The following is a 15751-nucleotide window of genomic DNA, read 5'->3' on the forward strand; positions in this document are numbered from 1 at the left end:
AATCATCCTACAACCATTATAATCAAATATAACCTTCCACCCATTCTTTACTAACTTAGATATCGATAAAAGATTAACTTTCAAGTCGGGTACATAGTAACAATCTTTTACGGGAAACAAAACTCCTTTTAGACTTACCATAAAATAAAAAAAAATAAATAAAATAAATAAAGTTTTATTTCAGGCAACACGTACAGTTGTACACCCATATCAAAATACAGTTATAAAGTTACAAAGCCAAAGAATAGAAACAAAATAAAATAAAAGTTAAACAATTAAAATAGTATTACACTATTTTTTGTTCCCGTTTTGGTGCACGGAAAGCCAGTGCCTAAACATATTACAACTGATGTTGCGATACACCGACATGAGAATGGTGTTTTGCGAGCGGCGCATTCCCTCCCAAAAAGAAGCTATACGCGCGCGTACCACTGCGAAGAAGTCAGGGATTCTGGCTTCTGCGAACATGGTGGAGGCACTGCAGGAACGCGGCAGCCCCATCAGTGTCCGGAATATGTTATTATACTGCACACGGATGGCGCTGTACGATTTCCTGCTGTACCTGACCCACAGTTGACAAGTGTAGAAGGAGAGACAATAGGCATTAAATAATGTACACTTGACTCTCCTGCTACACCCGGCAAACCTACGGGCTATCATGTTGCCACGAACAGCCAGAGCCCTTCTCTCGCGTTCCATGTCACTGTCGTCTCTCATGTCATCCGTCAGTATATGGCCAAGATATTTGAACCGCTGCACAATACGCAGCTTCTCTCCATTCAATTTGACTTCCGGTATGTTATCCGGACCTCTTCCTGCCTTAAAAACCACCAGTTCTGTTTTGGCTACGTTGTAAATCAGCCCGTGAGAATTTACATAATTTTCACAGACTGACACTAGCTTTCTCAGACCCTTAATGGAGGGGCTGAGCAGCACCATGTCATCAGCGTAGCTGAGACTGTTCACACAGACGTCACCCACGTGACACCCGACTCCAGTGCTCCTCAGCCTCCCCATCAAGTCATTGACGTAAAGGTTAAAGAGGTCCGGAGAAGTAAGTCCACCCTGGCGTACCCCGCATTCTAATATGTAACTATTAGATGTCGTGTCGCCCCATTTTACACAGTTAGATTGGTTTCCGTACCAGTACTCGAAGACACGTACCAGGTCCTCAGGTACTCCCGAGCCGCGCATTTTACCCCACAGAATTTCATAATTCACAAGGTCAAATGCACGGCTAAGGTCAAGGAAGCATGCGTAGACTGATGTATTATTACTTACGTAATGATCCACAGCATGTTTCAGGCTTACGATCGCGGAATCGGTCGAGAGACCGGGACGGAAACCAAATTGCGCGTCGTCTATTCTCAAAGTCTGAAGCAGTCTGGGCTGCAGCAGCCGCTCAAATATCTTGCCCACCACCGTTCCAAGGGATATTGGTCGGTAGTTAGCTGATGATGACAAATCCCCTGTTCGGTTCTTGGCAATCGGGACGACAATGGTACGTATCATGTCGACTGGAAGATAAGAGTATCGCAAACATAAATTAAATAAGGTACAAAGTTTCCCGTAGATTACGTCACCTGAAAAGAGTATGTGCTCAAGGCTAAGGTCATCATGGCCTGGCGATTTTCCCCGTTTCATGCTTTTAACTATCTTCGCGACTTCTGTAGCAGAGAAACGAATAGGCTGCTGTGGTTGAACAGTGACGGTTCCATGGCGCGCATTTCTAAGCACACACTCTGGCACGGGTCTTGGCGAAACCTTGAACCTTTGGCTAAAGATATCAGCTATCTGCGCCTGTTGCTGGGCGCCGTCCACGGATTCTGGTAACTGCGGTTTGAAACTGTGCTTTTTAATTTCATTCCAAAATTTGGTAAAGTTCTTGTTATTCCTTGACGCGGCTAAAATATCTAATTTTACTTTATCTTCATTTTTTTGGCACCACCTTAATTTACTTTTGAAAATTCTACGACTAGCGCACATGTTTTCAAATAATTGGCCCGTGGACGGCTTACCAGCGGCAAGCCAACAATTAAAATGCAATCTAAAAACACTGTGACTTTCCTTAACATGGAAGTTCCACCCCGGTACAGTTTTTTTCAAATGTCTCTTGGTTGAGCGAGAACATTTCGTTTTTTTAGCTCCTATTGTTAAAATTGATACAACATTAGAATACAAATTATCAATATAAATAAAATGGTCATTTAAAAATCTACAGGTACTTAAAGTATCACAGTCGAGTGCGTTATCGCAATAATTACATTTAAAACTATCATTAATTTGAGACAATGATTTATCACAGAATGAGAGATAGTCTCTGATTTGCTGGTCATTCCTTATCCCCCAGCGCACACCTGTCCGCCCGGCGTCACATCTAGCGGCGTATTGTCCTTGAGCTCGGTCCAGGTCACATTCAACGCGTAACGGAAAGTGGTCCGACCACGATACGTGGTCGGACCACTTTCCGTTACAATGTCACCCTTACCCTCACTTGACATTTTGTCATCATTCGCACATGTCACAACATTCTTATCAGTTATCATAAAGTCTCTAAACCAGTGCTTCTTAAAACTCATGTGGTTCGACGCACCACTGTCCAAATAAAATGCCGAGGGGCTGAAGGAATCATGTACCGACAGTGAACAGTGTAGAGCAACTTTCTTCGACTTTGAAGAAACCGTTGATACGCCTTCGCCATCCGTTTCCTTTACCAGCTTCGGGCAATCTGACTTCTTATGGCCTTTCTTGCCACATCTGAAGCATTTGAGCTTTAATACTGAATGTTGACCTTGTTTCTTTACTACTAACGCCGAATTCGCTCCTGAGGAATCATTCGAAGAACTCTGGCCGGAATCCTCTTGTAACAGCTTCTGACGGACATTTTCAGAGGTAAGCTTCATACCTGAGTGTTCTAATGCCATTCGCAATGGTCTATACTCATCAGGTAGACCTCTCAATAGCACTACGGCTATCAGATCGTCATCAAAGCTCTGATTAATCTCTTTCAGCTTTTGAGCATGGCTCATCACGGATGCAACATATTCATGCATAGACTTGTGATTTTCTAGCTTTTCATCCAAGAGATTATTCATTAAAGATATCCGCCGGTTTATACCTTTATCCTCGAATATAGCTGCCAACGCGTCCCACACCTCCTTAGCGTAAGATAAATTTTGCACATACGGGTACAGATGCGGCTCCAGGTGTAGACATATTAACGTGAAAGCCTCCTGATCCTTCTCTATTTCTGCAGTATCTAGTTGCTTCGGTAGCGTTGACGTGTACTTGAAACATTTTTCGCGAACGAGTAGCATTTTAATTGCGAATTTCCATGACGTATAATCTTCTAATCCGTTTAATTTGGTAACAGAAAATTTTGTAAACTGGGACATGACCTGAAGAATAATAAGTCGCAGTGGAATTTCGTGGAATATATTTGATACATAAAATCAGATGACTGACGGTTGATTGTACAGACATTACAACAACAACGGTTTCATAGCAACCTACCAACAAGCACGATCCTTTCATAATGTTTTGTTCCATTAGAGATTAGGACTATTAGGAAAGGGTTCAGAGGCGAATACAAAGGGGTTTACGTTGTGTATAGGACTATAAGTTTGCACTGTAATTTTGTAAAGTTTTCCCTTTTCAATGTGTAAATATCAATGTCGTTAATACAGACCTTTCGGTGATTCAATGAGTTGTCAATTTAATTCAAGTGTCCTCTTGTCTTCTTTCTTTCCTCTCTACTATTCGAAAATAGAAAGTTAGGTACAGTTTGTTTTTATAGTTTGTAAAACAACGGTGAAGTAAACCCAATTTCTACAATTTGTCTTCTGCCAAACCGCAAGACTGTTGGCATAGGGAACTCCCTTAAATCATAAATGGGTTGTGTTAGCTAATTGCCTTTTAATTGTTAAGTACCTACATACATCTTATTGCTTATGGTGGTAACTACAATTTAAGTATCTGTGATTCATGAACATATTTACCCGACTACGGCAACGCAAAAGGAGGGTTATGATTTTGACCGGTATGTATGTGGGTATGTATGTATGTATGTTCATTTGTTCCCTCAGAACTCCTAAAGTACGCATTATAATTTGACAAACGATATGTCATTCGAATCGTCTTAAGCGTCCGCTGGTTATAGGCTATATGACGTCACAAAAAAAGGAACACGGTGCCCTCTAGAGGTCATAAAGGCACGAACCAATAAAATAAAAATAAGTAATGATGGCGTGTTGTATATCATTTGAAAGAGCTTAATTAGCACATTTCAAATATATACATATTGTTAGCTTTTGCACCCGGCTTTGCTTACATGAACCCGATAAAACATTAATTTATCGGGTAGGTAATTCGAACTACGAATCTATAAGCGCTCTGAATTCTATCCGCGTATTACCCGATTAAGGCGATACAAGAAGGTTTTTGCAAAATAAATTTGTTTGGCCACTATATACATGGTGTTTTTAATGATCTGCAATATTTTATAAAGTGAATAGGTATAGAAGTCCAGATCAGCCAAAATGTAGGAAACAGCCCTACATTCCCTACAAGAGACGTACGAGGCACGCTGTACGTACGAGGCTCGCTGTACGCGGCAAAGCGGCGCCCTCATACTAACTAAAAGGGTCGGGCACAGCCCGATGAACGAGGCTCGCTGTACGCGTTCCAAAGCCGGGCGCCTTCGGCGCCCTCATACTAAAAGAGTCGGGCGTAGCTCGACGTACGCGTTCCAAAGCCGGGCGCCGAAGGCGCCCTCATACTAAGAGTCGGGCTAGGCCCGACGAACGGGTTCCAAAGCCGAGCGCCGAAGGCGCCCTCACACTAAAAGAGTCGGGCGCAGCCCGACGTACGAGGCTCGCTGTACGCGTTCCAAAGCCGGGCGCCGAAGGCGCCCTCATACTAAAAGAGGTACGAGGCTCGCTGTAAGAGTTCCAAAGCCGGGCGCCGAAGGCGCCCTCATACTAAAAGAGTCGGGCGCAGCCCGACGTACGAGGCTCGCTGTACGCGTTCCAAAGCCGGGCGCCTTCGGCGCCCTCACACTAAAAGAGTCGGGCGTAGCCCGACGTACGCGTTCCAAAGCCGGGCGCCGAAGGCGCCCTCATATTAAAAGAGTCGGGCGCAGCCCGACGTACGAGGCTCGCTGTACGCGTTCCAAAGCCGGGCGCCTTCGGCGCCCTCATACTAAAAGAGGTACGAGGCTCGCTGTAAGCGTTCCAAAGCCGGGCGCCGAAGGCGCCCTCATACTAAAAGAGTCGGGCGCAGCCCGACGTACGAGGCTCGCTGTACGCGTTCCAAAGCCGGGCGCCTTCGGCGCCCTCACACTAAAAGAGTCGGGCGTAGCCCGACGTACGCGTTCCAAAGCCGGGCGCCGAAGGCGCCCTCATACTAAAAGAGTCGGGCACAGCCCGACGTACGAGGCTCGCTGTACGCGTTCCAAAGCCGGGCGCCTTCGGCGCCCTCATACTAAAAGAGTCGGGCGTAGCCCGACGTACGCGTTCCAAAGACGGGAGCCTTCGGCGCCCTCATACCAAAGGAGTCGGGCGTAGCCCGATATATGCGGCTCTCTGCATGCATTTCTGTACTGCGGACGCCCTCGCAAAAGTAATATCAAGTGACTTCAAATAGTTAGTAACGAAATCATGACCCCAAAATTAATTAAATAAAAAATAAGTTCAAAAACTAAAACCCGACTACTGCAAATCGCGCTCTAAAAAGTATGAAACAAGATAGAATTCTTATCTAAAAATTATCGAACAGGGAATATTATAAAAGTTACCATTATTTCAATAAAAAATACAACGTATATACATACTAAAAGAGTCGGGCGCAGCCCGACGTACGAGGCTCGCTGTACGCGTTCCAAAGCCGGGCGCCTTCGGCGCCCTCACACTAAAAGAGTCGGGCGTAGCCCGACGTACGCGTTCCAAAGCCGGGCGCCGAAGGCGCCCTCATATTAAAAGAGTCGGGCGCAGCCCGACGTACGAGGCTCGCTGTACGCGTTCCAAAGCCGGGCGCCTTCGGCGCCCTCATACTAAAAGAGGTACGAGGCTCGCTGTAAGCGTTCCAAAGCCGGGCGCCGAAGGCGCCCTCATACTAAAAGAGTCGGGCGCAGCCCGACGTACGAGGCTCGCTGTACGCGTTCCAAAGCCGGGCGCCTTCGGCGCCCTCACACTAAAAGAGTCGGGCGTAGCCCGACGTACGCGTTCCAAAGCCGGGCGCCGAAGGCGCCCTCATACTAAAAGAGTCGGGCACAGCCCGACGTACGAGGCTCGCTGTACGCGTTCCAAAGCCGGGCGCCTTCGGCGCCCTCATACTAAAAGAGTCGGGCGTAGCCCGACGTACGCGTTCCAAAGACGGGAGCCTTCGGCGCCCTCATACCAAAGGAGTCGGGCGTAGCCCGATATATGCGGCTCTCTGCATGCATTTCTGTACTGCGGACGCCCTCGCAAAAGTAATATCAAGTGACTTCAAATAGTTAGTAACGAAATCATGACCCCAAAATTAATTAAATAAAAAATAAGTTCAAAAACTAAAACCCGACTACTGCAAATCGCGCTCTAAAAAGTATGAAACAAGATAGAATTCTTATCTAAAAATTATCGAACAGGGAATATTATAAAAGTTACCATTATTTCAATAAAAAATACAACGTAATATAAAATACTATTTTTTTTATATATGTATTTACAGAGATTCAGAGGATAGCCGTGGTCGTATGCCACTTTACCTTAAAGTTTATAATCGTGGCATACGACCACGGCGATCCTCTGAATCTCTGTAAATATATAAAAAAGATAGTAAATTATATTACGTTGTATTTTTTTATTGAAAAAATGGTAACTTTTATAATATTCCCTGTTCGATAATTTTTAGATAAGAATTCTATCTTGTTTCATACTTATTAAAGCGCGATTTGCAGTAGTCGGGTTTTAGTTTTTGAACTTATTTTTTATTACATATAGAGACATATGCGTACAATTTGCGTTTAAAAGTATCTTCCACCGTGTAATTCTTCTATATACATATATATTTGTTAGACACTACTACTAAAAGGTACTTAGACGCGTAATCTGATACCAAGTCTATAAAACATTAAACAATACAGTCATTCGACGAAGCCGTCTAGACAGGGCAAGCGTGCGGGGTGCGAGGGGCGAGGGGTGGGTCGCGCGCACCCGAGCTGCATAGCTCGGTACTACAGGACAGGGCTAGCGTGTCTTATTTGAAATGGTTGGTATGTTTGTATTGGTGTGTAAAAGTCTGATGTGACAACCCTACTGTGTTCTTGAGCGGTGTCGGCATTTACGCATACATCAAAGGCGTCGGTCCGCTGTTACTTTTTACACTGTGCTGATACGCTTCTTTCGATGCTGACTATAGGTACCTATATTTGCCGCTTGTACAAAAAAATTAACAAGACGCTGCAGTGCTTGCAGGCGTATGGTTTTGCTGCGGAATTTTCGGTCTACTTCACATCAAGGTCGATCATAGAAGCATTCTCATTCGACGCCTTTATTTGGCGGCCGCGTTTCATCCAGCACTTCCACAGATTATACACTACGTACAGAATTCGCACTGTCTTAGGGTCGTATTCCACCTGTCCAATGTGTAGGTGATGAGAGAGTGAGACGCAATGACATTGGACCAAGATATTGGACAAATGGAATACCACCTTTACAAAATCTATGTTTGATAAAGGAAGGTCACGATCATGTAGGGACAACATGCTCTTGTTCTCGTTTTCTACACTGTGCATTAAGGCCTGTGCACACCGGGTGCGTGTGCGTAGACTTGCATGTGCGCGTTGTAATATACAGTTCCTTATGAGAGACGACACACTGCTTGCGTGACGTGTGCGGCTCCAAGATTTTAGCGCACGCGCACTTGCACGTCTACGCACATGCAGCCGGTGTGTCCTGGCCTTTAAATCCTATAGGTAGGTATTCGTAACGGTGACATTCGGATGTCAATTGTCAACTGCAGCTGCATTAGGTACTGATGCAATATTACTGTCGACTCATATTTAATTTGACTTTTAATATACCTATGCAGCGACCAGTAGTCTAAAAATTGTGGTTGTTCCAGAACATTCACGTTGCTGACAGTATTCTCGCAATGTATGGGCGACGTGAGTGTCCCTACGCTGTCCTGGGCGCGGTCTACCGGCTGCTCGGTCCAGTGGTTCCCGCTCTTCAAGCTCTTCCCGGTAAGCTATAATTATAAACGGGAATAGATGACAAACAAAGGTACTAAGGCCACTCCGCGATTTACGATCCGCGAGTACATCCGTTCCACACCAATTTCTATAGGCTGCGCTTGGCGCTGTCGTCACCTAGCGGTCATATCTGTCCTAATCTTAAGAGGCGTTTTGTTAGAGAGTGAATCTTCTGTACGAGTACCTAGTACTATTATTTATTCTGTGCTAAGGCTTAGCGCGCAGGCCTGAGCAGGGATCGAAGCTCATGAAACATCTTCTTCACTGTGTTAAAAAAAGTATCAGGGTTAATTTCTGAACTTGTCTTTTTTGTGTCCGAGTTGAATATCGTGGGATAGCTTCAGAAAATACATTCCATATTTTTTTAGTTCTTACAGTGACCACAGAAAGCCGCATTATATTTCAAACTCCAAATACATCAACTGCACTAAGCTGCATATGACATACAAACGATAGTCATTTAAATATCACTTTAGCAGGATTTGCACTCTATAGCTAGAAGCTAGTTTCACACATCTTACCAAATCGCAAACCAGTATAATGTGATATACCGTTCCTCACAGTTGCTATTAATGTCAGGGTCTCACGTATGTTGGTTGCGAAGCGCTTGGTACACGAGGGAATGTTCACAGAAGCCGAGTCGTGGCTCGCTGGGCACGTTCGTTGTTAGTGGATAAGTCCATTACTGTACAAGCGACACTCCTGTCCATCGGTGGACCTTATTACAAAAGGTATAAGGCCCACCGGTGGATAGTTAAGAGTGTGGGCGATGGTATGTAAGATGAAACTGCAAAGCTAGGCAGCTTTGTGATTGTGACGTTCGTATTTTGGTATAAGTTTCAAATAAGTACCGATTATATTATATTCGACATTAATGCCCTCATCCATCCCTACTAACTAATATTGTAAATGCGAAAGTAACCCTGTCTGTCAGTTGGTGTGTCTTTATGCTTAATACTGAACCGATTTAGATCATATTTAGCATGGTGATATGTAGTTTGAGTCGTGGGTAAGGTAAGGACATAAGATTTAGTTGTATCACGGAAATCATCATTCTGCGCAGACGAAGTCGCCGGTAGAAACTAGTGTTTTATAACAAGGTATTGTTTAACCAAGTTTTATTTTCAACGAGAAAATTGAGTGTGCCAATAAGAATATTTGTACTAATTTACCGTCGGTTGCAGTGGTATTCAGACTCTTTATATTATCTCTTAGGTACATGTGTTTCTAGGTTCTCCTGACGATAGCCATCATGTGGTTCGTATGCCTGATTCTGACACTGACTGACGCCTTGCCGGCGGGCCACCCGGCGCGCACGGACCTCAAGCTGGTCATCATCGAGGATGCTCCCTGGTTCAGAGTACCTTACCCAGGTAAAGAATCAGAATCATCGCATTTATTCGTGAAAACTATAACATACACAAGAATAGAACAACAAAAAAATTTAAACATAAAATAAATAGTTTACCACACCGCCTCAGCATAATGCTATCCCAAAAGTCAGCGCTGATCTTCCGGTGAGACCATTTGTCGGTCGGTAAACGACTCAAACCCTCTCCCTTTGGAAAACAGAGAGCATGCCTGTAAAGGCATGTTCAATGGGGGAGGACCAGAACGCTATAGGAACTATGTGTAGGGAGACACGAAGCCAAGTAGTATGGGGAAATGGACCGAAGCAGCAAGTATCCAACACGTCTCCCGCGAAGACTATGAGGTAGTGGAATATGTCTTATTCCCTCTACTTTGCCGACTGCAGTTAAAGATAGCTCATGTTCCTAATATGCCTGATCTTGACGCTGAATGATGCTGTATGATGCTGATGGAAGTGGATGTGTGGGCGTCCGGCGTGGGTCACCCGGCCGTTCGCAGGCGCTAGTGTGCGGTGGCTCTTAGCTGCTAATGCTATACGCGTAGTAACTGCACGGCAGTTCGTATATTCCACACCTCTTTCTCACTAACGCTAGGCTAAGCATTGCTCGTTAATTTGCTCTTTTTGCCGTGACAACGTACGGCTAAAGTAATTAAGAAATGTTTATATTTTTATAAAACTTAAACCAACATGGCACTTATAAAATTACGGCTGCCACGAGTACTAAGACTGTATATCTACTTAGTAAATTCTGCCTCACCACGATATTGTCAAATCAGTTTGGACTTGAAATTCTTTATGCGTGGTAGTCCTACCACCACCTAGCAGGGCAGAATATCAGTGATTCCTTTTATCAAATTGTGTCGAAATATCGCTGTTATTTATTTCACAAGCCTTTGCCCATACCTTTTTCCACGTACAATTCGTCAAGAAAATGTCTATTATAAGCAAATAATTGAATAAATGACGTGTTCTCAGGCCAATGGGGAGCGCCGACAGTGAGCGTGGCGGGCGTGCTGGGCATGCTGGCCGGCGTGCTGGCATGCACAGTCGAGTCCATCAGCTACTACCCCACCACGGCCAGAATGTGTGGTAACTTTCCAAATTGCTTTTACTTTTGTGTTAATTCCCTTGCGTGCGAAAACAAAGATTGTCTTCCTTCAAAAGCCTTCTTCGTTCCCTCCCCAAGGGCGCAATCATATGTACCCATTGAGTTATTATTATTACTATAGAGAAGCCATACCAATCAATTAAATTGTCGCAATCACAACCTGTACCACGCGACCAAAACGTCGTAAGCGCCGTAACATCCATGGCGCTTACCCGTCACGCTCCGCTTCTATGGTTTGTTGTCAAAACAACAACAAATCATGGCGCAAAATACTGGTTCCTTGTGCCGGTTCTGTACGTAGTAATAATAGTTCGATGTATGCACCAAGATTTTCCTCCAATCGACACGTTTTGGCTACTGGTTAGACTCCCGGCCGCTGATCAGTAGACATTATTCATGACATCAAATGATCCACCACTATGTCCCTTAAAACTTTTAGATTAGATTAGATTTCTTTGTTTCAGGATGAAAATTACAATATAAATTTGCTAGTTACATTCGTCAAAACATGTTTACCTTCTCATCATGATAATGATTGTATTGCTCTATTTATGTAAACGTGTTTACTTTTAGCGGCTCCACCACCTCCTCTCCACGCCATCAACCGAGGCCTAGGGACCGAGGGTCTGGGCACAGTACTCGCTGGGCTCTGGGGGTCCGGCAATGGGACCAATACTTTTGGAGAGAACGTGGGGGCTATTGGTGTCACTAAGGTATTGGTATCACAATTTACACCATCAAAACGGTTATGGACGGTAGCTGAATGATAGCTGAAGTCAACTTCAGCATAGCTACTTAGTAGTTAGTTACCAAAATGATGATACAAGAAATCTCGTGGAGGACACTACGCTCATATCAATTAGGTGTAAAAGTGCAAACCGAGTATTTGGTTTCTTACCTGTAGGAACTCACGTAAATTGGGATTTTCCAGTTTCTTTTTTCAATTATAATATAAAGAAAGAAAGTCACGTAAATTGCAAACATCATCAAATATCGAGTTCTAGGGAATAATGTGAGCTGTTGTAGTATCAAATGGTGTAGCACGCAACTAAGTTGTGCGGTTCACATCGTAGTTATGAATGAAAGAGCCAATGTGTGATAACTCTGATAATCATGGGCTTATTATAATACTTCCAATGTGGAGGCTGTGGCATAGTCTAAGAATATAATTTCCTTACCATTTTGTACCTTGTCACAGTGACAAATCAATAATTATGAAAGTCTCTAGGGACCTCATACTAATGTCACTGTAACAAGGTACAAACGGTACTAAAATTAAATTCTTTGACCGTACGTCTATAGAACTGACGAACTAAATGTGTGATTTGTATAGTGTGAATCAAACGATCTGAGCTAGTTTACTCAAAGAGTCTCAAGAATACAATACCATTGAGTGGTAAACCACAAATTAGGATAATTAACTCGTGGTAAAAGCAGATTATAACCGCCTTAAACTGTTAGTATACATTAACGACTCTATTTCTTTAAACAATAGACTACAAAATACACTAACTAAACAATGGCTAACCTAACTTTTTTTGCATTTAACGACCATCGACCCTAAAAAAGAATGCACTCTTTCCAAAAGATAGAATATGATATTATCTTTTTAGACCATTTTAACCCCATTCAACAAGAAATAAGGTTTAAAATTCAATGTGCATGCATTGTACTTATTTTGTAAGTAAATTGGTTAGCGCCTACGGGAACGAAGCAGATAATAGGATTGTAATAAAACAATGCCATTGTTAGTACAGGTAAGTGAACAAGCTCAGTTCAAAATTTTTTATCTATAACAGGTAGGATCACGGCGCGTGGTGCAGTGGGCAGCAGGGCTGATGGTGCTGCAAGGAGTGGTTGGGAAGCTCGGAGCAGTGTTCATCATCATACCACAGCCCGTGGTGGGGGGACTGTTCTGTGTCATGTTTGGCATGATCTCCGCATTCGGTGAGTTTTATTCAAGCCCTGATGCTGCAGGGGAAGCTTGGGACATTGTTCACCATCATACCACAGCTCGTGATTTGAGACTGTTCTGTGTCATGTGTGGCATGATTTCGGCTTTCTATAAGTTCTATTCCAGGTCTGATGGTTGGAGCAGTGCTAGCAAAGCAAAGCTTGGAGCAGTGTTCATCATTATGCCACAACCAATGGTGGGAGGACAGTTTTGCGTTGGTTTGTCAGTAACCAACCTAAAAGTTGCAAGGTCTTTTTAGGTATTCATGCGTAATTTGTCATATTCTCCAAAGATGATATAAAGCTCTCCTGAGGAAGCGAGAGGGGTGATCACCGCATAACGAGTGCCCGGGTATGGAAGACAAGCGGGGCTCATGACCAGAGCATGCTTTATTGGTTAAAGTTTAGCGATACACGAACTTTATCTGTCTCAATTGGGTCAATACTCTCACAACAGCACTATATATCCCCAGGTCTATCAGCCCTCCAATACGTGGACCTCAACAGCTCTCGGAACCTGTACATCATCGGCTTCAGCCTGTTCTTCCCGCTGGTGCTGACGCGCTGGATGGCCGCGCACAGCGGGGTGATACAAACTGGGGTGGAGGCCCTGGATGCTGTGCTGCAAGTGCTGCTGTCTACGTCCATCCTTGTCGGAGGAGTCTTGGGATGCTTACTTGACAATTTGATACCAGGTGAAATTTTTTATCAAATCAAATCTTAGCCAAAATTATAATTGTTGATAGAAAATGCCAATCCTAACGTTATAATTATAATGAATGGAAATAGGCATTTGGCGAAGTACAATAGTCACCTAAAATAGAGGGAAAACGGGGAAGGGGAAGAAGGAGGATGAACTGGCTCGACAACATCAAAAAATGGACAAACATCAAAGACGCGGCCACGCTAACAAGACTGGCCGAGAATAGAGAAGACTTTGCAAAGGTGGCCGCCGACGCCCGCTAGGGCATGGCAGTAGAAGAAGAAGAATAGTCACCTAGGACCTACTAGTGGAACACCTTAAGAATTAGAATGTATGTACCTACATATACATATATTATAATACAAACAACATTGAACAAAGTGATGTTTTTATACCTATAGGCACGGATGAGGAGCGCGGCTTAGCAGCGTGGGCGAAAGAGATGGCGCTAGAAGCCGCCGGCGCGACTCAAGGAGGTGACACTTACGATTTCCCCATCGGGATGTCACTCATACGCAGGTCAGACATTCAAGATCCTTAATGGATTCCAAGTACAGTCAGCAGCAGAAGTTGCTAAGCGTGCCAGGTGTTCAAAATGAGCTTGACGCGACTTTATTGTTAAGAGAATAAGAGCGTGTCAAGGTAATTTTGAACACCTTCTTGAACAACACTTCTGCTGCTGACTGTACTTAGTAGTAAGATGCACCTAAAGTTTGGTTTTATAGCAAAAGTACATGAGGGATGTTTTTTGTTTCATTTGTAGATGGAAATGGACATCATATCTCCCGTTCATGCCGACTTACGAAGCTGGCAAGTTCACGGCACTCCTGACGAGGAAAAAGGACAGCTAATGGGGAAAAGAGACAAATAACGCCGACCAAAAGGTGTACCTAAAGCGGCGCGAGTGGTACAGACCAGCAGGAGGAGTGTTCGGAGTTAAAATTGGATATCGATTGGATATTAATCTCAGTGTTCTTGCACCTATCCAATTTCTTTGTCCAATGTGTATTTTGTCTCACATTTTGCTTAATGAGAGAGTGAGACGCAATGAGATTGGACAAAGAAACTTGATATATTCGCTAGGTGGGACAGATAAATATAAAATATATTTAAATTAATAATATATTAAATAAAATGAAAACTAAGCGCAGTTGTACAAAAGACTATTTCACGGTCTTACGTTTCTACACATATTATTGAACTATTTTTGTATTTTAAAATATAAGTAAGTACTTAATATGTTAAGTATAATTACATTCTGAATAAATTATTTTATTACTTAAAGCTCTTTCAGTATATTTTATTACAATACAAAAATTACAAAAGGTAATCCCGGTTCATATCCCGGTCGATATAAGTCTAGTGATTCCATAATGATATTTTTATTTAGGTACTTACCCACAAAAATAAAGTTGTATACAGTACGTATTAATATATGAAATGTTAAGCAGAGTTGAAACCGACTTACAGACATATGTATATGTAAGTAGGTACTGTAGGTAGTCTAAGTACCTATGTCCAAACCGCTGTCTCTTTTCAGACTACGTAATTTAATTGTGACGTTCCTCGGGTAAAGGTACCTTATGGCGGTCAGCGATTACGTCGCAGAGCACCGCATTAGTACAGTCGTTAATAATGGCGTAAGCGCCGACTGCCATAAGGTACCTTTACCAGTGGAACGTCACAAGTACCCTGAAAACTTCTCTATAGATCCATCGGAGAGAAGTTGGATCTAAGAAGAAAAACTTTTCTCACTAGATCCATTTTGGATCCATCGACTGGATCTAAAGAGAATGATTGTGTTGTATCGCAGTATTCGCAGTTCGAGTGCCCAGGTGACGTTAGTTGACATTACAATTGGCGTATTTGCCCGATTAATCAACATTGTCGTAATTGCATAAAATATTTAATCCACTAGATGGCGCATATGGCCTCATGCCATGCCTCATCGATACGCGCTTTACAAGTCAAGTATGTGTAATCTATATTCTTGGCCACGCTATTCCTGTTTTACTTGTGTCTAATACAAAGCATACAAAATGTACAGCTCTATTTTTTATTTAAATTATGAATGGTTCACACATATTAATAACGTACTTAACGTTATTAATATGTGCGTTATTAACATGTGAACCATTCATGCCCGTATACAAAATAACTAATTTCGTTCGATTCTGCCACATTAGTAAATGACGCAACTGAGCCATACCGTTGTATTTTCCATGGTTTGTAGCAAAACTCAAGTATTGCAAAATCTTCATTCACTTGCGTGGCGTGCGTATATTCGGGTAGTGAAAGCATTCTATAGTAAGATCTATCGGAGGTGATCTATTCTCCTCATCAACCATGTGTCAGCGATCGAGTGAGTCACTCAAGTGATGC

The 15751-nt window shown here is 43.2% G+C and overlaps 1 protein-coding gene across 1 annotated transcript in view; it reads left to right on the forward strand.

The window, feature by feature from the left end:
- Positions 1-14542, forward strand: part of LOC134667802 (solute carrier family 23 member 2) — a 52055-nt gene extending 37513 nt beyond the window's left edge. Inside the window, exons 6-13 of the mRNA XM_063525209.1 lie at positions 8104-8224; positions 9465-9606; positions 10581-10694; positions 11287-11426; positions 12513-12660; positions 13140-13361; positions 13771-13888; positions 14133-14542. Coding sequence (XP_063381279.1) covers positions 8104-8224; positions 9465-9606; positions 10581-10694; positions 11287-11426; positions 12513-12660; positions 13140-13361; positions 13771-13888; positions 14133-14220 — 1093 coding nt within the window. The 3' untranslated portion in view covers positions 14221-14542. The remainder of the gene's footprint in view (positions 1-8103; positions 8225-9464; positions 9607-10580; positions 10695-11286; positions 11427-12512; positions 12661-13139; positions 13362-13770; positions 13889-14132) is intronic.
- Positions 14543-15751: the final 1209 nt, after the last annotated feature.

Source organism: Cydia fagiglandana, chromosome 9 (assembly GCF_963556715.1).
Source record: "Cydia fagiglandana chromosome 9, ilCydFagi1.1, whole genome shotgun sequence".
Classification (NCBI taxonomy): Eukaryota; Metazoa; Arthropoda; class Insecta; order Lepidoptera; family Tortricidae; genus Cydia; species Cydia fagiglandana.